This window comes from Lepidochelys kempii, chromosome 1, assembly GCF_965140285.1.
Source record: "Lepidochelys kempii isolate rLepKem1 chromosome 1, rLepKem1.hap1, whole genome shotgun sequence".
Classification (NCBI taxonomy): Eukaryota; Metazoa; Chordata; order Testudines; family Cheloniidae; genus Lepidochelys; species Lepidochelys kempii.
The window spans coordinates 51,664,146-51,688,240 of NC_136380.1; the positions used below are offsets into that span (position 1 = coordinate 51,664,146).

Consider the following 24,095-nt stretch of genomic DNA (forward strand, 5'->3'; position numbering starts at 1 on the left):
ACGGGGTCTGGAATTCCCATCACTTCAGGATCTCTTGAGCAACAATATTTTTAACTTAATTATGTGTTATGCTGTTATAGAAAACCAGCATTATGTAAAAGTATTTTAAATCAGCAATTGTTTTTACCACTTTAGCAAACGAGCACACTCCAATGAGCAAACAGAATACAGCTGATTGAAATTGTTTGTTATTTAAACACTGAAAGAACAGTGTGCTTGTTTGTTTTTGAGGTGACATTTTTGCAAAGATTGACATGCTGCTTTAAGTATTAAAACTAAAGACATGAACTGAGGTCGGGCATATTTTGATTTTGCCAAACAGTTTTGCTTGGATTTTTTGCCTTTTCCAGTGGCTGAAGTGAAATAGAGCCCATTCCAGAACAGCCAATAGCCCAGTCATTAAGGTCCTCACCTCCAGAGCAGGGATTATAGTGTTAATAAGATAATTAAAAACAAAAATCCCAACAGCCATAGGAATGAACAAGATGAATACTCTTCCTTCCTCATACATTCCTAACTATGACTAGGACAAAAGTGACTAGTGATTTCAGGTGCCTGAATTTCTGGGTGCCCAGCTTGAAACACCTTATTGGGGCCTGATTTTGAGAAAGTATTGAGCACCCACCTTGGAAAATCTGGTTCCATTAAAGTGTCTCAAGTTGGACACCTGTTAATTGAGGATAAAAGAGAAGTCACTTTTTAAAATCTTGGATCCTGTTATTTTCTCCCAGAGTATAGAATTGCATCCCAGACCATCTTGATGAATAGCTATTCATGGACCTATCCTCCTTATCTAATTCTATTTAGAACCCAGTTATACTTTTGGTATTCTTCTTCAAGTAGTGTCCCTATTTGTGCTCCACTGTAGTTGTATCTGCACCCCATGCCCAACAAAGATACACCTACAGTGGAGCAGCCATAGGGACACACATCTTGAAGAACCATTGTTACGGCACAAGGTGAGTAACTTCTTCACAATATCCCCTGGCAGTGAGTTCCACAGGTTGACTGTGCATTGTGTGAAGAAGTTCTTCCTCCTTCTTTGAGTAGTGTCCCTATGGGTGTTCCTCTCTAGGTCCACTTGTGCCCCATGTGTGTCAGATCAGAGATTTTAAGTAGCAGTGTCTGTTTGGCCCATGCATGGAGCCCCCGCAGCCTTGTGCCCTCCACCAAGATTATGTAGAGTTGTGTGGGCAAACCATTCTCAGTTCCTTCTCAACTGTCTCAGCCTGAGACGGAGCTTCAGCAGCCTTTGAGTTGAGCTTACCTTAACTGTAATTTTCTATCATTCTTAATAGTGTTAGTTCTTCAAGTTTCCTTTGTGTTAGTTAGCAGAAGTAATTTTATAATTTAAAAAAACTTTAAATAAAAGATTTTACTTATACTTTTAGGATAAGGACCATTATCCTCCATCCATTTTCTTTGTTTCTCCCCCTCAGGAGAAATTAAACCCTTTAAATTTAAAGTCCACCATTCTCCTGGTTTAAATGTTGCCTTTCATGCTGAGAGACTATCCCAATCAGTGACGGACACTCCCAGTGAGTTCACTGCCTTGGGGTGTCACACATTCCCCAAAAGTGTAATTTCTGTCTGCAATTAAAGTTGAGGGCTATAAAGAACTGGGAACTAAAACTACATCTCCTTATGATGGAGAGTTTGCTTTGATCAGCCTCTGACCCCAGCCAGGGTACTCCCCTGGTATAATGATTTCCAAACAGGTCGACTGCTTCTACCTCCTTGGTGCAACACTCCTTTAGAGCATCAAAGAGGAAATCCCTGGAATCCTCTCAAAAGGACTCCAGAAAGCAGTCTTGCTTTGGCACCTACTGATCTCCGACTTGGTACCCACGAGGCTGCAGGTTCCTCAGCTACTGTGACCACCAGCAAGCCTAGAATTCTAAAGGTTCTGGCTCTGAAAAATCGGTATTATCAGGTGATTGGACTGGTGCAGAGAAGAAGACCAGCTCTTCTAAATCAGTACCAAAAGTCTCTACTAGGACCTCAGTACGCAGCCCTTTGGCTCTGCAAAAGACCAGACTGACACCTACTGATTATTCATCATAGTGCATGAGACCTTTGGTACCATCAGCACCATCTGCCACCGTTACCTCTGCCCAGCTTGTCTCATTAGTACCATCCACTGTTCCAGTACCTCAAGAGTTTCAATTTCCTCAGGACTTGGCAGTAATAGAAACACCTGAATCTCTCATTCGGTACCGACCCACTCTCAGTATTGACCCACCTCTTAATCCCTGAAGATTTTCCCAGTACCAACTGAGTTTCTGCCTTTCTTTATGATTTCTCCACCTCTACTAAGTGATGTTAATGAGGAAGACAATGGGGACTTTTCCTCAGTCTCCCACATTTCTGTCCAGCACTCTCCCTTCCATTATCATTGAACTCTCTATCCTGAGACCTCTAAGGAGTTGGGTGATCCTTGTGAGAGTCATGCTCCACCTGGCTGATATGGCCACCTTTGGGTGCCTCCACGCTTGATCAGTGGCAGTACTAGGACCATTGGACAGCTTATCTGAAGGGCCCCTAATGTTTCTCACCAGGAGAAGAGCAGACAGTCCTCACCTGCCTCCCTCTCTAGGGTTCCTAATCCACAAGAGGAGACCTTTGAGGAGCAGGAAATGAGATTGGACAAAGAGAATACCTCTGCAACTAATATCTCTTCCCCCTTCTCAGATGAAGCTGTCATGCCTGCTCCACTGTCCTTATCTGATGATTATAAACAGTTCCAGGACCTCATTAAAAAGATAGCGGAATCTTTACAAATTCCACTGGAGGACGTCGCAGCATAAATTACTTGACATTCTGTACACTTCATCATCTGCCCGCATCGCACTACCTATTCACGAGGAATTGATAGACCCTGCAAAAATAATTTGACATAGCCCGGGTACAGTACCACCCACCTGTAAGAAGGCAGATAAAAAATATTATGGCCTCTCCAAGAACTCTGAATTTGTGGTTGATGCTGAGAATGAACATGGCAGAGAGCATGATGCTAAATCGACTCCATACAATAGAGACTTAAAGCATCTTGATTTGTTTGGGTGTAAGTCATTTTCACTGGCTATGTGACCATTAAAGATTGCCAATTATCAAGCCCTCGTAGTGAAATGCAGCCATACAGACTATTCAAAGTCGAATGCATATATTGAGCATCTTCCAACAGACCAGCAGGAGCAGTTCCAGGGGGTCATCGTAGAGCAGGGGTGGCCAACCTGTGGCTCCGGAGCCGCATATGGCTCTTCAGAGGTTAATATGTGGCTCCTGGCATAGGCACTGACTCTGAGGCTGGAGCTACAGATACTAACTTTCCAGTGTGCTCACTGCTCAACCCCCTGCTCAGGCCCAGGTCCTGCCACCACTCTGCCCCTTCCCCCAAGCCTGCCATGCCCTCACTCCTCCCCCCTCACCACCAGAGCCTCCTGCGCATTGAAAAACAGCTGATCGCGGTGGGCGGGAGGCATGGGGAAGAACCCATAGGCGCTGATTGGTGGGATTGCCGGTGGGCAGGAGGCGCTGGGGGATGGACAGGGGTAGTGGATGGGGGACTGCTGACATACTACTGTGGCTCTTTGGCAATGTTCATTGGTAAACTCTGGCTCCTTCTCAGGCTCAGGTTGGCCACCCCTGTCGTAGAGGGTCAACTGCTCACAAGAACATCTCTCCAGGCCTCTCTCTGGGTGCCGCTGATATATCTGCTGATTCTATGACCTCGGTGATAGTCATGAGGAGGGCCTCCTGGCTTCAGCTCTCTAGTTTTCTAAGGGAAGTCCAAAATACAGTTGAGGACCTTTCTTTTGACAGATTGAAGTTGTTTGTGGAAAAAATGGATGAATCCCTGCATACCTTAATTCAGAATTAAAATACTTGATTTAGTGATTTTTAATTTGTAAGAGTGCAAAAATCAAAGTGAATTGGTAAAAGATGCTTTATTGTGCTTCACTGTTAAAGATGTCCTTGCACCTTAAGTTGAAATTGTGCGGGCCATAGTCCATAATATAAAACAATACCTCAAGTTATTAGGGGGGAAAATACAAATGATGAAGTCACTTGATGAAGAACAACATCTCTTTCAGCTGGCATGGTGACTCAATTCACTGTCAGCTCAGTACTACCCCTTGTTCTGTATCAGTGACTTAGTTACGGATTTCCAAACCTCAGTCAAGCTAGTTGTAGACATTGCTCTTGGTGAAAGGAGAGGTGGAGAAAATCAAATTGGATGTCATTTTAGCATAAAGAGCCTTTTACAGCTTTGATTAAGAGTGAACATTGACTATTCCTCAGTCAGAAAGAGCCTGTGACATTTCCAAGCCTTTTCTTCCCAGGTGTTGTCTTTTTAGTGAGGTACTAATGGAGATTTTGTATCAGACAGCTTTGGGGATAATTAAATGGAAAATGAATGTAATAAAAGAGCTTCTACCACACTTATGTAGTAACTTTTTTCCTACAAAGTGTCATGAGGATATTTAGTAAATCTATCTAGAACACTGTACCGCTCTACAAGTTGGAATATCTTACTGTATATCAGCGGTCTGCCTGCAATCTGCACAATAAGGTATTGATCTGATGGGAATTTACTATCTTCCAAAAAGCCAGGATAGCAGATCCATATGAACATCTCCACATTTGTGGTAGCATTTCCGAAAAGAGGTGTAGTTTGATCAAAGATGGGAGGATTTAGCAAAACATACAGCAGTAGGTTCTTCCTGTGCTACCTGAAACAAGTAGGTATGGAACCAATTTATTGTGCATAATTTATTTCAGCCGCTGCTGAAATAACTTACACTCTTTGAAATTCCTTAGATATATAGTCAGTAGGGAGCTTTCTGGGTACATTTGCTTTCCTATGTGTTTAAGTTAAATCAGATATTCAAATGCAAAATGTAGCACTCATGGACATTTTGTAGATTTGTGAGAATCCCTTGGAGACTTTGGGTCAAGTTAAAATAAATTAGTAGATTGTACTGATCTTTATTTATTAGTGGTAGTAGTATTTTATTTATTTATTTTAATTAATGAATGTATTTTTTGTATCTGATCGTACACACAGTGTCTTAGGGGAAGAGCTTACACTTTACAAACTAATTGTTAATCTATGTATAATTTATATAAGTTACTAATATGCTTAGTCAGTTCTTCACATTGTTTCAGAAGGCTGGGGGCGGGGACATACAACATAATGGAAATCTCTTGTAAATTAATCTGAGCGTTGTATGCTGCATATTTGTCAGATGTATTGTACCATTGGATTCCCTAGATTTTGTAGAGAAATAAGAATATAAAAACTGGCAACAGTTCAGCAGCTGTTGAAGAGAGATGGATGCTAAGGTTTTCAAATAAGTGTGCAGGTAGTAAGCATCACTATTTTTCGCAAATCACTGGTAATTTATATCCACAAGTCAAGGTAACTGTGTGTTCAAATTAAGCATACAAATGTTCATTCTCTGATCTGTAAATTGAGTTCCACTCTATATGCAGGTATGTAAACATCTGTGTGTGCAAATACATGGCTCACGTTTTCAATAATGACTAATGTTTTTGCCCAACTTGACACTTTTAAAGGGGCCGGATATTCAGAAAGTGCTGAGCAACCATCTTCTGAAAATCAGCCACTTAAAAGTGTCTTAAGGTGGGCATCCAGAATTTGTGAAACATCAGATCACTAGTCACTGTTGAAAATGTAGGCCACAAATAATTAAATAAAATTTATATATATTTATTCATAGTTGGTCAAACTTTTCAGATCCTCCCATTTTAATTGCATATTGTTTATTTTACTTATAATAAAAGTTGCAGTTACTATAATGTTTTATGTTATTTTTCACTAATAAAATGTGATTGGGAAAATTGTGGATTGGACAAGAATAAGGCATACAGTAGAAACTAGAAAGCAGGGATTTAACACTATTTGGCAGAAAGGTGGATCTGAAACCTCAGCCACAGAAACTCAAATAATAGATGTTCTGGTGACTTTGCAGCATTAAATTTTTTGTCTTTTGTTTCTTTAAAAGGGCAGCATACACATAAGCCTGAATACACGTCAGCTAAATTAACGTCTTTAGATCTGACTGGTTCCTTTGGAGCCATTATGGACTATTATTTCAGCCATCTACGGACTGAGAAATCTCTGAGCAGGACTCTTTACAACAGCAGAGATATTAGTGTTTGAGTCAAGAATCCATATACCAAACTGTGTCCAAAAGGGCCTAGATGTCACAAATTGTAATATAAAAGTCCCTAAGTATAAACTTATACAAACACCCATAAAGCCAGGGGCCAATATAGCTAAGGTTGAGGTCAGTACCAGAATACGGTCTATCATAAATGTGATCATACTGTATTTCTAAAAGGTATCTTTTTCAAATAGCAATATCTTCATTTTAGAGATCTGTAAATACATAATTATATTTTTCACTCATACATATATGTACACAATATTTTATATATGTGGGTATTAATATGGGCCTTAGAACTGTAATATCTGAGCATTTCCAAAGTATTTAAGAATAGAAATAACAATCTCATTCTTCCTTTCTAGCTTGTAGGGGACATAGCTTGCTTAGTTTATTGGATGTATTTGTTTCTGTGTGAAAGAGAGTGTGTATATGTGTATGTAAAGAACTTATTCAGGACAAATTAAGTCAAATAAAGGAGTATTGAATTAGTTTTGAAAGTGGTGAGGTACACAGGCACTCTTTTGTAGGAATAAATTCCAGAGACTTGGTCAAGCTGCTGTGAAAGTTCTGTTTCCTGCAGACTCAAATCTCCCCTTTTTAGTCAACAGTTATATTTTTCCATTGAAATGTAGCTGTTGTGGGCGTTCATGCTCATGGAGCTCAACGCAATCTCTTAGACAGCTAGCATTATTCCTATGGAGGGACGAGATTATAGACTTAGCAACCTGTATGTGTTGCTAAGATGATGGGCTGCTATGTTTTATAATGTTTGAGTATGTCTCCACTAGGTGCTGGGGGTGTGATTCGCAGCTTGAAGAGACATATACATATTAGCGCACATTGAGCTAGTGCATTCAAAATAGTGTAGCTGTAGTAGCACAAGCAGCAGCAGGAGGGAGTAGCGGCTCTGAGTACAAACCTGTCCAGACACCGTGAGTATGTACTTGGGTAGCTGCCTTTGCTACCATGGCTACACTACAGTTTTTGGCAATGAGTGCGAGCATATTTCTTCTGGAGGTGGGAACCACACCAGCGTTCCGACTATAGACATACCAACAGAGGTTTATGAGGTGTAGCTTCATTACTAGATAGGAATCTCAGTAATAAAGTCTGGAAGTCTTAAATATGGGGTTATTATGGCTGTGTATTGGAGCTAAAATGTGTACTTTGGTAACTCTGTTTGGGACAGTGACTGTGTCTAACTCTGTTTGTACAATGTGTTGTATAATAGGACCCTGATCCTTCATTGGACTGTGGATGCTACCACAGCATAAAAGTTTATTATTATTATTAATTGATTATTAATAAATAATTAATAAATGCCTGCCCTGAAGTTCAGTTCTCAGGATTTGCAAGCAAATGCCACTCTTAATTTTGAATACAGTTAACGCCAACAGCTAAAGGGAATAATTCCTGCCTATTTCCACACCACCCTCTTTTCTTTCCTCAACAAACCCTGCCCTCATTACAGTAAATATAAGGTAAAGTCTCTGGTGTTGGAGCTTGTTGGAGTTGAAAGCAGGGGAGGCAGGCTGCAGGGAAGGGATTCACTAATTTTATTGGTGTGTAAATATCCTCCATCTGTGATTCTGGAATATATTGCACTCAAAGCCATCTTTCATTCACCTTAATGTATTTATCCTCAAAATAACCCTGTGATGTATGGAAATAGTGTTATCCTATTTTAAAACTGGAAAACCAAGGCACAGAGGATTTAGCATTTTTAGCAGTGCTATAGCACTGCTAAAATAAAATATAGAGAGATTTCTGTATAAGAAATATTTCTTTGTTCAAATAAGAGTGGTAGTGTTTTGTTGACTTCATTAAACAAAATAAAAAGGCTTTGAGACACCATCAAGTAAATCATACCAATAAGTTTGCTCTGTATTTTAAAATTTAACAAGTCTCTTAAAATAAACATTCTTTAAATTTAATTCCCAGGAGAATATCTCTGGCCACTCCCAGACAGCTTTATAAGTCCTCCAACATGACTCAGCGCTGGCAGCGACGGGAGATTTCTAACTTTGAATACTTGATGTTCCTCAATACTATAGCCGGTAAGGTTCTAACTCTTTTTTAATCCCTCATAATATGTTTATGTTTGTCAAAATCTTGAGTACCGTGACTTGATAGAATATATTTATCCCTCTGGAATTCAGCTGCAGTTTTATGATAGATTCTGAAACACTCACATTAAATTTTATCAGAAAATGCACAACCTATCACTGAGGCTTTCGATTCATTTATTGTTGTGAAGGTAGTTCCTTGCTCTGCTTCTGCCATTTCCTCTGCTGACAGCTTTGTCTGAAGCTTTATTAGAGTCAACAAACCATTGCCAGAGTGTGTCTGGAAATAATAATGGGAAAATGTAATTTCGCTACTTTGTCATTCTCAGCAACAGCAACTAGACAGCAGAATAACAACAGTATTCTGCCTAGTACAGTTGTCACCTGGATTGTGGTATGATTAGATTACAGCGTCTTTTCTCTTTTAGTTCTTTGTACTGAATTATAATATCAGATTAGGTATTTAAAATGAGAAATAACTTCCATAGATATCCATTCTTTATTAGTAAAAGAAGAGTTTTTCTGGCAGTTGTCACTAATTAAACAGTAATAGTGGCAATCCCACTTCCATCTTCCTGTTTTCTATATATTGGTAACAGGAGTGATTTGAAATGTAAAAAGATGCAGCTTTCTGTATGATATACAAAAAATGTACCGAACACCAGCAGCACAGCATATAAATTGCTCATGAATCTCACCATAGGAAAACTTTCTCATGTATCCCACACCAATGAGCTCTAATTGTGAATAAAACTAACTCCACCAAGCATATCAACATCACTTTGTACTCCAGTGTTACAGTTGACACACCGCTTGACTTAGTTTTCATTTTCATGCTTGAGATGGTCCTCCCTAATATGTTCCTCAGGCCAGAGAGCTGAAGGAATTCATGTATCCAAAACCAGGTTTAACACCTCACCTGTTCATTTACTCTGACTAGAACTGGGTGAATTTTTTCACACCAATAATCTATTTGCCAAAAAATGCCAAATAATTCACCAAATAATTTTGGCGCCACAATTTTTTTGGGGGAACGAGATGGGGCGAGGGGAATAGATTCACAAAACCACTGGAGAAGAAAGAAGGAAATATGGCGCTTCTGCTGTGAACCCCTTTTGCCCAATAGTTCAGTGATTAGAGCACTTATCCAGGAATCCCAGGATCAAATCCCAGTTCTGCTAGATGTGAGTCAGAGACTAGAACCCAGATCTTCCACCTTCTAAGTGAATGCCCTAACCACTAGGCTATAGGAAGATATTCTGGAGTAGATCTCAATCTTTTCTGTTGAAATCGTTCTACTTTCTTTGTATAATAATTAAATATTAACTGGAGCAGGGAATGGAACCTGCGTGTCCCCTTTCCCAAGTGGGTTCCCTAACCACCAGGCTCTAGAGTCATTCAGTCTCTCTATGATTCAATAAATATTAAATTATATATACAAAGTACACCAGCTCCAACAGAAGAGACTGAGGGGCCCCTGTGAGCTATTGAAGTGTTATCATGATATAGCTGGAAAACTGAGACACAGAGTGTAAGTGACTTGCTCTGTGCCACACAAGGAGGTCTGTTGTAGAACTGAGAATCTAACTCAGATATCCTGAGTCCTAGTTCAATGCATTAACCACAAAATCATCCTTCCTCCATAATTTCCTTATTATGTTTTTAATATAATTCTGTCAGCAGCTTTTGTAAATAACATCTGTTTCTAGCCCCTTTGAATCATAGAATCAAAGGACTAGGAGGGACCTTGAGAGGTCAACTCGTCCAGTCTCCTGCACTCATGACAGTACTAAGTATTATCTAGACTATTCTTGACAGGTGTTTGTCTAACCTGCTCTTAAAAATCTCCAATGATGGAGATTCTATAACCTTCCAAGCAATTTATTCCAGTGCTTTACCACCCAGACAGTTAGGAAGTTTTTCCTAATATCCAAACTAAACCTCCCTTGCTGCAATTTAAGCCCATTGCTTCTTGTCCTATCGTCAGAGGTTAAGAAGAACAATTTTTCTCCCTCCTCCTTGTAACAACCTTTACGTACTTGAAAAAGGTTATGATAGCCCCTCTCAGGCTTCTCTTTTCTGGCCTAAATAAACCCAATTTTTTCAATCTTCACTCACAGGTCATGTTCTAGACCTTTAATCATTTTTGTTGCTCTTCTCTGGATTCTCTCCAATTTGTCCACATCCTTCGTGAAATGTGGTACCCAGAACCGACACAATATTCCAGTTGACGCCTAATCATCACAGAGTAGAGCGGAAGAAGTACTTCTTGTGTCTTGCTTAAAACACTACTGCTAACACATCCCAGAATGATGTTCACTTTTTTTGCAACAGCGTTACACTGTTTAAATTTCAAATTGCTTTTGTAGTGAGCCAATCTCCCTGAACTATCAATAACAGATTTAAAAGTAGTCATTCTTCAACAAAAAAACTTCAGAAACAGACTTCAAAGAGAAACTGCGGAGCTACAATTCATTTGCAAACTTAACACCATCAATTTGGGTTTGAATAGGGACTGGGAGTGGCTGGCTCACTAGAAAAGCAATTTTCCCTCTCTTAGTATTGATACCTCCTCATTAATTATTGGGAGTAGACCACATCCACCCTGACTGAATTGGCCTTCAGCATTGGTTCTCTACTTGTAAGGTAACTCCCTTCTCTCCATGTGCCAATATATATTTCTGCTTGTATCTGTAATTTTCACTCTATGCATCTGAAGAAGTGGATTTTTTACCCACGAAAGCTTATGCCCAAATAAATCAGTTAGTCTTTAAGGTGCCACCGGACTCCTCATTGGTTTTGTGGATACAGACTAACATGGCTACCACTCTGATACTTGCTTCCTAGGAAGTCATTTCCCATTTTGTATGTGTGCAACTGATTGTTCCTTCCTAAGTGGAGTACTTTGCATTTGTCTTTATTGAATTTCATCCTATTTTCTTCAGCCTATTTCTCCAGTTTGTCCAGATCATTTTGAATTTTAATCCTATCCTCCAAAGCACTTGCAAGCCCTCCCAGCTTGGTATTGTCCACAAACTTTATATGTATACTCTCTGTGCCATTATCTAAATCATTGATGAAAATATTGAACAGAACTGGACTTAGAACTGATCCCTGCAGGACCCCACTCATTATGTCCTTCCAGCATGACTGTGAACCACTGATAACTGCTCTCTGGGAATGGTTTTCCAACCAGTTTTTGCACCCATCTTATAGGAGCTCCATCTAGGTTGCATTTCCTTGGTTTGTTTATGAGAAAGTCATGCGAGAATCAAAAGCTTTCCTAAAGTCAAGATGTACCAGGTCTACTGCTTCCCCCCATCCCCAAGGCTTGTTACCCTGTCAAAGAATGATAGTGGACACACTCCAAAGCTCCTTTTTAAAGCATATTCTTGATAAATCACTGTACATTATTAATCAGTTTTGAAATGCCCACTCATTTATGCCTACAGATATCACCAACACATCCAGACTTGAAAGACATTCTTATGTCTGAAGTGGTATAGAAATTACAATGATATTTACGCTGACAGTTGTCTCCCGCAATAGACAAGCTCCAAACTTCAAAGACCTCTTTAAAGTATCCCAAAAGTTTCCAGTAAAGTTGTTATTTAGCCTGTAGTTAAAGACTATCTCTGCTAGACAGGCTTTTTTTATTACTCATTTGGGTGGGGACCTCAGGAAGGTTTCTCTGCTATTGGTTTCACATCGTTCAACTCTCTTGTAACGGTGTGACCCTACATATACACTCTAGATACCCAGCTGCTACCGAATGCAAGATTTGAAGAAATACTGGTTTGTTTTTACTTATTTTTGTGTAACCCTTCTGCCCGTCAGAGTTGGCAGCAACAAGGGCCGGGTTCAATATCTAGGGGTTCCATTCCAATAACACAATGCAAACCGGCTCGAGCCCCCACCCAGTGACCTGGGACAAATATATACCACCCCCGCTGGGCGCCTCCAAGAGGCAATACTTCCCCTCTCGCAAGCACATAGTCTGAGTGTAGCAAAAGCCTTTTAATAACAGAGAGAAACAATGTGGCATTATGTTGGGGAAACACCACCAACAGGATTCATAACACAACCCATGAGCAAAAAAAACCCACCCCAGGCAAATTGGGGCATGCCCTTTTCCCTTTGGTTCTTGAGTCCAGCAACCCCAAATCACCCAAAGTCCCTAAAGTCCAATGCCCCAAAAGTCTCTGTCCCTGGTCAGGGCAGCCCCAGAGTTCGAAAGTTTATCTGCAGAGCTTTACCTCCCAACCTGGGTGGAAATGGGACGGGGGTAAGAGGCACCTTACATGATCTGAAGCTGACCGCCCCATAGCTCCATAGTGGCGCTCCGCTCCGCCAGCCGCCCCACAAACTCCTTCGCTCAGCTGCACTCCACTCCGCCAGCCGCCCCACGAACTCCTTCGCTCAGCTGCTCTCCGCTCTGCCAGCCGCCCCACGAACTCCTTCGCTCAGCTGCGCTCCGCTCCACCAGCCGCCCCACGAACTCCTTCGCTCAGCTCCACGGCCCACAAGCAGCTCCTGCCATCCACACACTGCTCCGCGTCGAACTGCTTCACCAGCCGTCCCACAAACTGCTCCACAATATATCTTCAGGCTCCCCCACTACTTAACACAACACTCAGTGATTTCAGCTCTTAGCTGAATTCAGCTTGTAGTAGGGGAGCCCCAGTGCTGGTGCACTGTCAGCCCAAAGTGAGCTCAGCAGCCTATATCTAGACTTCTAATGAAATCAAAATTAGCTCTGATATTCCACAGTGGAGAGAGGAGGAAGTGTAATTAGCATGTAAGGCCCTCACCAAGGGGCCTATGCCACCAAGTATTACTACTTGTCCCCAGCCTCTCTCCATTCACACAGTTTGGGAACCCATGACCCTTGCCTAGCGAGTGCTACTTAGTTGATGGTGAATCCCTCCATCATAACAAAAGGCCACGTACAGTTCCAAGCACAGTTCCCATAATCAGGGTAATAACAATTTATTCTTCCTGCCCCAATAACAGAGACACTGGGGATCCCACAGCAGCCAAAGTGACCATTTGGGCAGCTATGGTCTCATTCTAGGCGTGGTGGGTGTGCCTATGCAAATGAGATCGGCCCCTGAAGTTCTTTTCCACAACTTGCCACACCTCACCACCAGATGACAGGGTGGAGCTCATCCTGACACAGCTTACATCTGCTTGTCTGTGTGCTTCTGTTATCTTCTTCTTTCCTTTTTTTGAACACAGAATTGATCGCTACCTTGATGGTGTGTTTTTGTGAACTGACTCACCTGTATTCACCCAGCTGTGAGCTCATCAAATTTCTGAAAGCTTGCAAATTCCGTCTGCCTCAGGCTATGGCTACACTACACAGCTTTTAACGACATGGCTGTGTCGCTTCAGCCATGCCACTAAAAGTCGTGCAGTGTAGGCGCTGTTTGTCTGCTCTTCTGCAGACAAAAAACGTCCATCCCCAACTAGCGGAGTTTGCGTTGTCAGCAGGAAAGCGCCCCAGTCAACAATGCACTGTTCACACTGGCATTTGTCATGGCAAAACTTTTGTCTTTTGGCGGGGGGAGTGTTAACACCTCTGAAAGACAAAAGTTTTGTGGTTCAATTGCCAGTGTAGACATGGCTTCACAATCTCACTGTGCAATGGATGCAGTGCGCCTTGCCTAACCAAATGTTTCCCACGTTTTGCTGATTAATATCCAACTTTAATGAAGCCTTTCTGTAATAGACATTCAAACTAAAATTTAGATAAGGGACGTTTCATCCGCATGTAATATTGCCTAACCTGTGTAAAGATCTAGGTCATCAGAAGATGATAAGCTATGTTCCCTGATCCTTTTGGTCAATCTTAGATTGACTAATGTATTTCTTAACTCTCTCACCCTTGCTGATGATGTCTTGATGCCACACATTAACACAATTTGTCTTTTCTATGTGGGGAACCAATGTGCTGATTAGTAAAGGATTCAAAGACCATAATGCATGTTATGTTAAATGAGTTCCGTTCATTAGCTCCTGTGCACACTACCCAGAGTAGGATGTGAATAGGGTGTTAAGCAATTAATGTTTGAAGAGCTTTCCTGTATCATGCAGAACATTAATTAAAGCTGCTCCTTCTCTGAAACCAGTCTGCATTGCTTGGAACTACTGCCAGATTCTTCCTTAATGATCTACAAATTCTCTAATCACTTTTCACTTTTCAAAGTTTGTGCTGTGTTGAAAATGCGGTACCACCATACCATCTCCTAAAACGCCCCTACAAAGATACCTAAGAAAAGGCCAAATCCCTCCTACGGGGCTGGGAGCAAACACTAGTGTTTTTTTTGTTGAAAATGGCTCATTCCAGCCCTCATACACTGTAGTCCTATCACCTCTTCCAATAGTCCTATAACTCTTGCGACACGATAAATCTTCTTAACCTGTCAAATGGTGCAAAATTATTATGAAATAGGCATGGTCTTCCATGCAAAGTGCATATGAAAAACCACAAATGCATCTTCATCATCGTGAAATCATATTTATCTTGCTTTCTTACCTTTTGAAAGTTCATTTAGTAAGCAGCAAAACTGTTAATTTACAGAATACATTTCAGTTCCAAAAGCTGTTATATTCTCTGCCTTCTCTTCTGCTGCTCATAGAATGTTCTCAATGTTTTGTTTTGAAAGGGAGAATAAAATTTATCATTGACAGCCTAATCAACTGCTCAGTTCAAAAAGAAACTATAGACTTAAAAGGATATGGGAATGCACTTGCCTACAAAACATTTTCCCTATATTGAAAACAGTAGAGATGATAACTGTCCAAATGCACAAGTTTCAAGCAAAAGGTATATTCACTGCTGGCAGGAGAACACCTTCAATAAACTATGTGAGTCAGTCAATTAAAACAAAATGTGGTGTGTGCAATTTCATAGGCAACTTTGGAACATTTAATATAATTATAAAATCTTGTGGTAAAAATGAGTTCTTACTCAATAGAGACATTACATATTTTATTTGCTTTCTCTCTGAAAGTGTGATTTCTAACACTCTCTTTTACTTTTAGATTTATAGTCCTTCACAGTGGGAACAAATATGAAATATTTGTTTTAAAGGTATAAGCTTTTTTACCAAGAATGTTCATGCAGACAGTGATGGGCTAGTTTTAGACCATTAGCTGTTTGTTTAAATGGCACCATCCTGTTTAATATCCTCATCTTTAACCACGGAGAGATATACCCCCCCATTAATTCTTTTTTTTTTCTGTCACTGTGCATCTGCTAACTGACTTGTTCATTTCATCTGAATCGCACGTTAGCCACTTAAGTAGCATGGATGTTTGCCAAATTGTATCCTGATAAATAGTTCACAGCTCTTTTGGTTATATTTCCTCTTCTCAAAAACAGTAGATTTCAACTCACAAATATTTTTGTTACTTCTTTTGTCCATTCTTTTGTAGCTTATCCTCCTTCCTGCCATTATACCAATTTTGGCATCTAGCACTTTATGAAACCTTAAGAAATCATCCACATGTTCTCATGTTATCCTTCATTGTAATCATTCAAACACAGTAGCCTTGGGAACTGCTGGATACATTCACCAGTGGGATTTCTGACTCAAACCCATTTCCTTTCTCTTGACATCTGTGACTCTGTCCTTTCACATAAGATCTCCTTTGCCCACTGGTAATACTGTTAGCTTTGGATAATTGGTTGCTGTCTCTGCAACAGAATCACTGAACCAAACACCAAAATCTACAACTTGATCCTCAACTCTTTCCCTGATGAAACAATATGCCTGTCTTCACATTCTCAGTTCCTAGCTATTGCATAATTTCCTAATCAATCCTTCATATACTGATTACTCCTCATTGAAAAGCCTTCATTGTGCCACTTTATTTCTTATCTGTAAGTCTGCCTATCACCTCCTCTGAAACACTGTCCACTTTCATCTTTCACTCTGCTTCTCTTACAATCTTTAGCCAGACCTTAATCACAGTCTGTGTCAACTATTGTAGTGCTTTCTTCCTAAATCACTGTTCTCTAAGCCTAAGTAGTCCAGAACACTCGCTTTCAAGGACATGTGATTTCCATAACTTTCTCTGGCTTTCTGTCCCTCTGGAAATTCAATTCAAAATTGCCCTCTTCATTTTCTAAAATCTCCAAAAGCTTGTTTCAACCTGTCTTTGTAACCTCCAAGCCTTCTATTTTCATGCCTTTTTATTCTATTTTTAAGGTCTTCACCTCTTCTCTGCCCTCTCTTCTGACTTGAGCATATTTCATCATCCTTACAGCTCTGGTTTTTGGTTTTTTTTTTTTGAGGGAGTTTGGATTTTTTTCCCCAAAGGTAAACACTGCACTCTGTTATTTATCAATCAATCTCAGTTTTATACTCTCTGTGCCCCTGGTTTTTGTCCTAGTCTTGTAGACATAAGCCTTCCTGGCCAAACTCCCTCTACCCCCTTCTCAAGGATTCCTTAGTTTTGAAGCTGTAGAAGGAGTAGTAACTATACTAATTGACTTGGTGTTCTTTCTCCAAATTCACAGAAAAAAGGCCTTGTGATATATTAACAGAATGTGGGTAAACTGAACACTCTAGGTGATACAAAAAAAAAAGGTCTTTTCTTACTATTCTCACTTGGAAAGAATATAGGTGGGGGGAACCTTTAAAATAATCAAAAAACAGTCAGATACAATAATTGGGGAGAACGAGTGTTATATCTACAAATCTGTGCTGAGGTCTCTCTGTGGTGCCCAGATTTTAACGTGTTAAATTTGAGATCTAATTCCCAGACTTTTAACTGATTTCTGCTTTTTTTGAGATATGTAAATTACCTTACATTTAAAAAAAAATCCCTGTATGCCATGGCTTCTAACAAATATGCGGAGTAATTATGTACAGAGTTTCTTTTAAATGATTTCCTGTAAGGGCTGGGGATTATTCTTTTTTGAAAGTTGGTGGGGGAAAATGGTACATTCAGGTAATGAACATAGACCAACTTCTACCTCCTTCCTCTTTTTCTCCTGTTTAGCATTTTCCACTTTTTTACCCTGTGATGTACAAGCCCTCACTGGTTAATTATGTATATATTTAGATACTGCATGTGCTGGGCTTATTATTGTCATCTAATTAGATGTAACTCGAACTGCTTGCTTCTAGAAAAATCATTAAAAATTCTTTCCTAATGACCTAGAGATGACAAAATGTCTGTAAAGTGTGAAGAAGCAGACAAGCACAGGAACATCGCTCTTAAAGAGTGTTAATCCAGATGCTGCAATCATCTAATTAAACAATATTTTGCTGTCATTAACATTTTCACCACGGAATTGCAGTTATAATTTCTTTGTCAGCTGTCTCTAGATCACTTTACTTTCAAAACTAAAGTGCCATATAAAAACATTAAATTGGATGGTTTAATTAAAAAGTTTTTTTTAATGAAGAAACATATCCAGTATTTCTGAGATCTCATTTACTGTGCCTCAGTTTTATTGTTCAAGTAGATTAGTGTCATAGACTTGCAATATTTAATATTCAGTCTTTAACATTAATCTCTAAAAGCTTAGCTAGTGAAAAATCTGCAGCTGCTGAAAAGGTACAATGTCTACCAAAAGCAGTACAGGTTTATGTTTTATAATTATTCAACTAAGGAATGAAACAGTGGCAATGCTTGTGTACAAACACCGAACAAGTGGTATTATGATGAAACACTGCTCTTTATAGTCAGTAAATGATCATAGGAGAATCAAAACCAATCAGGAAACTGTTCCTTGTGGAGTTAAAACAGTGATATTTATGCATGTTTAGAATTAAGGATTTATAATCCCATAATACCACTAAATCACTGTTGTCCATCCAGATATTCATAAATACAGTACCTTATAACATCCTGTACATACTATGTCGACATTCACAATGTATATTAACATTCATTTACCCAATTTATTTTATATGTTAATAGTATAAAATTGTTGAATGAATATTGAATAACCTTTTATAAATAACAACATTTATACCAACCATGGTTAGTGTTTATATAGTATTTTATATAATCAACTACTTTACAAATATTAACTAATTAATACGATACACCAGCGAGAGGGTGAGAGAGAAATATTATCCTCCCCTTTTTATAGATCAGAAACAAACAAAAAAAGATTAAGTAGCTTGCCCAAAACCACACGGCAAGTCATAACCCAGGTCTCCTGATTTACGATTGTTTGCTTAATCCACCAGGCCATACTACCTCTCAGTGAATATGTATAAATAAATGTTAGAATAAATTATATGAGTGATTTATGTATTCAATAGTTACATTATTTTATTTTGAATATTTTATAATTTATTATAGTCTTGCTCCTTGAGTTGCTTTATGATGTGGCATTATTATGCTCTTCTTCATTTATGAAAGAACAACCTGTACAGTAGTATTGAAGTACAGAGATTTCAGAGGAAAGCAGGGAGAAAGATTCCTGTGATGGCCCAACATCAGGCTGAAACTGCTAACTATGTCATGCAAGTAGTCCCATTGGCTTCAATCAATATTATGATATGGGAAAGCAACATCAGTGCATTTATTTTAAAATAATAAAATTCTTTGCAGTTCTACAGCACCTTTTTAAAAAAACTATAACTAGTTTCCAAAAAGTTTTTTTAAAAGAACTATAACTAGTTTCCAAAAAGACTAGATAAGTTCATGGAGGATAGGTCCATCAATGGCATCCCCATTCTCTCAGTGTCCCTCGCCTCTGTTGGCTTTACCAAGAGCTGGGAGTGGACAACAGGGGATGGATCACTCAATGATTGCCTGTTCTGTTCATTCCCTCTGAAGCATCTGGCATTGGCCACTGTTGGAAGACAGGACACTGGGCTAGATGGACCATTGGTCTGACCCAGTATAGCCACTCTTATGTTCCTGTGTTCTCATTTAAGGATCTCCAAGAGCTTTACAAATATTAATTAAACCTTTTTTATTAATTAATATCCCCATTTTACAAATGGGGAAAATGAAGGCACAGTAAAGTTAAGCAACTATACCAGGGTGTTACTTCAAAACTTTGGCAAAGACAGGGGGGAAAAACCTAAAACTATTAATACTCACTCCTGTGCTTTAGCCAATGAACACCTTTCCCCTCTCTCCTTTATGCTGGTAAATTCTTGTATGCTCCTTGAATCATATGTTTGATAAATGTTCATCTGCTCTAGGAGTCTTATCAGAGCATATATTCACAGATGTAGTAATTGCTGAGATTATGTGAGAATTATATTTGCATTTATTTCTTCTTTATTTATACATTGCCCATATATAGGTATTAGATCAATATTCCCTTCCAATTTCTATTTGTGGCTAAATTAATTGGATATTTGCTGATATAACACTGATTCATTAAAGGTACAAAATAACACAAAACCTGTTAATAATGCCAACGTTTACTGGTATCAATGAGACTGTATGTAAAAATAGAGAAATGCTTGTTGTTCATCAACATCCATGAAAAAATAGGGTGTTTGTGGAGCAATGAAAGTTTTATATTTCACTAAAGCAGACATGATTTTTCTGCAGAACTGCCCAGAACAAGGAAGCCTGTGTTTCCCTGTGCCGGGTTTTGTACCCCAGGAATCTGTCCAGAATCTGGAAGGAAGCAGTTAGTGAGACAGGGCTGTAAATCTGCAGCGGGACTGGGAATTGTTAACGTAGGTTATTTCAGTCTGTCAGTTTAATACAAACACACACACACATATTTATTACATGATTTTTTTTTAAAGAATCACGTTGCATATTATGTGATTCTCAGTAAGTCAATATGGTAGCTGGTGCAGGATTAAGGGACTTGTTTTTTTAATGTTTCTTATAATTGAGGGGTATTTTTTACTACTACTAACTACTAGTTGATGTGGATATAAGGTTCTTTCCTATTTACCATCTTCTAGTTGGCAATTCATTCAGAATTTTCAATTGATGGATTTTAACTGCAAATTATTTTTATGAATTGGATCTATAAAGTGCTTTTGCTAATTTGAACTACTTACTTGTGTTAATGGGGATTTGTTTCTCAGATTTGGGGGAGATGCCTTGGAGTTCGAGTTAAGTTCAGTCTTTTTTAGGAGATTTTTAATCTTGACAATAGTTAGGAAGCAACATTAAAACAAATTCCACCCACCCATCTCAACAGATGGGAAACTTGATGGGGCCGGTGGTGACAGCTCCAGATGATGGGAGGAGAATACATGCTGGGGAGAACCCAGGAACCCTCTTCCTCCAGAGGTTCTAGCTATTCCTTGACCAGCTTGGGGAGAAAGGGAGCTGTTTGGCCCCTGGCTCTCTCCTTTCATTAGTTTAAACCCTAACGCTGGCCATGTGGAGTCTTTTTTTTTTTTTTTTTGCTCTGTTTCAGTAACCACTCTCCCTCAGCATCCTTGAGGAGCAGTTAAGTTAAATAGAAATAAAGATTTAGTAATTCGTGGTAGCAGCGTCAGTTCGTCGCAACTTGTGGTCAGTTTCTAGTGTGATGATTAAATGATTCCCAAAAGTAAAAGACCTGGGATTTTGCTGTTCAGCCTCATGCTTGTGGATTATGGGGAAATCTTGATCTTCACAAGATGAGGTCCCCCTTAATACCCTCTGTCCCACTCGTGAAATTGGGGGTGAGGGTGGTAGGTCTCAGATGAGCGAGCTGAGTCCTGGGATAGGCAGATGAGAAGCTATTCTGAATTATGGGTTATATGTACCTGTAACCCCCACACTGGAACCACTTAAAGTGCCTGGGGTGTGAGTACATGTGACAGGGAGGATAGGACTCCTCCCCTGCATTAAGATTAATGAAGATGTGGGCTGCTGCTTAAAATCCATTCCTGTGTCTGTTCTCATTTGCCACCGTGCCCAGATCAACATTATTGTAATACAAGTTTGGTTGATACCTTGGATTACAACACGCTCATGCACACCCATACATACCCTCCTTCCCTCCCGCCTTCCTTCCCTCCTTCCATTCAATACTTTAGATTAAACTATAGTTTATGGTATTGACATTACTTTGTATATGTAGTCCAGATAGTTCTCCACAATGTTCTTCCATGATTTTAAGTCCAACGTGTAGAGGATAATATATAATTTATTAAGGCTCACATCACAAGCCTAATACCCAGCCTGAGTAGATGGGCTGGATGCTGGACATATATTGGGGTCAAGGAGTGGCGTGCAGTTGTCCCTGAATTGAGAAGCAAGCACAGAGCTGCCTTGCAGAAGCTACTTAAGCCTGCTGGCTGCAGGAGCCTCCATGGGGCTTAGATACACACCTAGTGGTGGGAAGATAAGAGAATCTGCATAGTAGCAGATCCTCCTGGCTCTTTGCAGATTTCCTACTCCCTTTGAGCTACTATGTAAAAAACTCATGAGAACAGGGCTTCACGCTGGGCAGGCAGTGTGCCACACTTACCTCCAGTCCCAGTCCCAGTCCCACCACTGCAGTGGAATTTCACCTGTTTCTCAGGAAGGGCCCCCTCCACTATCGTGGGAGATGGAGTGTAGTTAAACCTTAGGATAAAACAATATTAGGAGAGATAGGCCCAAACCTCAAAATCTGAGATTCAAACTCCCAAACTTTGGAAAAGACTAGATCCAGTTCTGAACTTTGCAGCTTGGACCCATTTCTTTTATTTGTTACTTACTATCTGTATCATACTCCTCATAACTGATACACTTATGTGAAAACAAAAATGATTCTTCCAACTTTAAATTTCAACAGATGTTTAAGAATGTTGTAGAATGTCATTAATGGAGGCTATCAAATAGGATTAAGTGGCATGTGATTTTTGGTTTTTTGTCACCTCTGAACATTATTCTCTTCTTCCTATATATAACCTATGTGGCTGCTGTCTTCTGAATTTTCATTCACACACATGCAACTGGGAACATGTTTTTGCCTTCAGGTGATAACTGTATTAATATAATAGCAGATAATTAGGAGATGCAAAAAATATAAAGATAATTTACTACTAGATTGTTTATCAGTAGCATAGATGGGCAATATTTCATAACTTTTACAAGATTGTTTTTTCTCCATTAGGACGAACGTACAATGATCTAAACCAATACCCTGTATTTCCATGGGTGTTAACGAACTATGAATCAGAAGAGTTGGACCTGACCTTACCAGGCAACTTCAGGGATCTTTCAAAGGTATTTTTCAAGCATTTATGTTAAAGAAATCTAGCCAACCTTCTTAATGAAATAGAATATTTTTAATTTTTGTTACTAAATAGGTGGAATTAATATGTTTGGCAGGAAAAGATAATTATTTTATAAAGGCTCATGAAGTTCTTTTGATATTTTTTCTTGTGGAAGATTGGTATTGTTTTGTTATATCAAATACGTTTTAAATGGGAACTTTTTTTTAAGGTGTCTGGCGTATTTTATGAGAGCAGTGGCAAAACTAGTTTGAGACATATTAAACCTCTGTAAATATAAAAAGAAAGTGGTTTTCAGCCTAATGGACTTGGGTAAAAATTCAAATGTAGGTTTAGGAAAGCAAGCATCAAATCCCCAACATGTCCTGTTAAAGACAAAATTTGGCACCTGTGTCAGAACTATTTTTGCAGTTGTGTTATTTTAGGTTCGGATTTATAAAGATAGATTTCTTTACCTTGGCTGCCATTACATGGCACACTAAAAGAATAAATGACAAAATAATTTCCTAAGTAGAAGGCAATTTCTATGGCACAAAATTTGTTCTTTTAGGATGTCACCTAGATAAGCCTTTTCTGTTTTATACTGAATCTTTATATTGTGGTGTTTTTATATCCTTTTTTGATTGACTACAGGAGGGTAGCTCTGTGTATTCCTAGATATCAAGATCTCGTCCAAATAGTTGTAAACAAAAGATATTTTATTAGTAATTTTACAAAATGAGAGAAAGATAAATAGAAATAAACATCTCTAGACACACATGTAGTTAACTCTTAAATATTTATTTCATTTCCATGCATCTCTGAATTTCCTTGATAAAGAGGGGATTGGAAGCATAAATGCTAGAAGAACTTTCCTTGCAGTACCTCTAGAAGCCAGAAATACTGTAATCTTGTTGGGAAGCCTTCTCTCATGACATGTCTAGACTAATTTTGCACTTGGCATGTATGGATAGATAAAGCAGCTGGAGGGACCTATTCAATGGTAAACCCGCATATAATCCCATTTTTTCTTTAAAAACATAAATACCTAAATTAAATTTAAAAAAGCCAGATCTAAATGAACTGGTTGAGGTCTAGTCTTAGGTTATGCAGGGCACTCTGCTCTTTTACAATATTATTTAAAAATTTCCAAAGTAATTCTCTGCAAGTATATAATGAGACTGTAATTTATATCACGAGTGACAACAAAATCTACAATATTAGGATATCAGCATTGATAGTACCAGTTTGTCAGTTCCTTCCCAAGCAAGTGAAAATGGTTTTTCACTTTTCAGTATTGTTTATGATGATGATAAAATATATGAATAAGAATCTTCATCTCTTCAAAATCTCTAAGTTTGCTTTCCTGATACTTGCATCGGCATGCAGCAGCCTGCATAGGAAATGCACTGAAATTACTCCAGAGTGTGGTTTCAAGAGATTTTTTTTAAACAATTTAGGTCTGATTGAGTCCATATTTGGATGGGATCCAATCAAGGAACATAGTTGTTACAGGGAGTAGCTTACAGATTTAGAAGGTTCATTTTTCTTTCTGTCTTTCTGAGTCAGTAGTGACTCATCAGTGAATTAGAATTGTGGTATTAAGGAGTGCTGTGCTGTTCTTTTAGAGGAGATTCAAAAGCAAGTCCCTGACTACTTGTGTTCATTAAAGAATCTTATGCCACTTTTAC

At 39.1% G+C, this 24,095-nt stretch overlaps 1 protein-coding gene across 6 annotated transcripts in view; it reads left to right on the forward strand.

The window, feature by feature from the left end:
* NBEA (neurobeachin) overlaps positions 1-24,095 on the forward strand; it is an 848,497-nt gene that overhangs the window by 700,945 nt on the left and 123,457 nt on the right. For all 6 annotated transcript variants that reach the window (XM_073341812.2, XM_073341823.2, XM_073341834.2 and 3 more), the window contains 2 exons: positions 8,136-8,251; positions 22,305-22,417. In XM_073341812.2, coding sequence (XP_073197913.1) covers positions 8,136-8,251; positions 22,305-22,417 — 229 coding nt within the window. The remainder of the gene's footprint in view (positions 1-8,135; positions 8,252-22,304; positions 22,418-24,095) is intronic.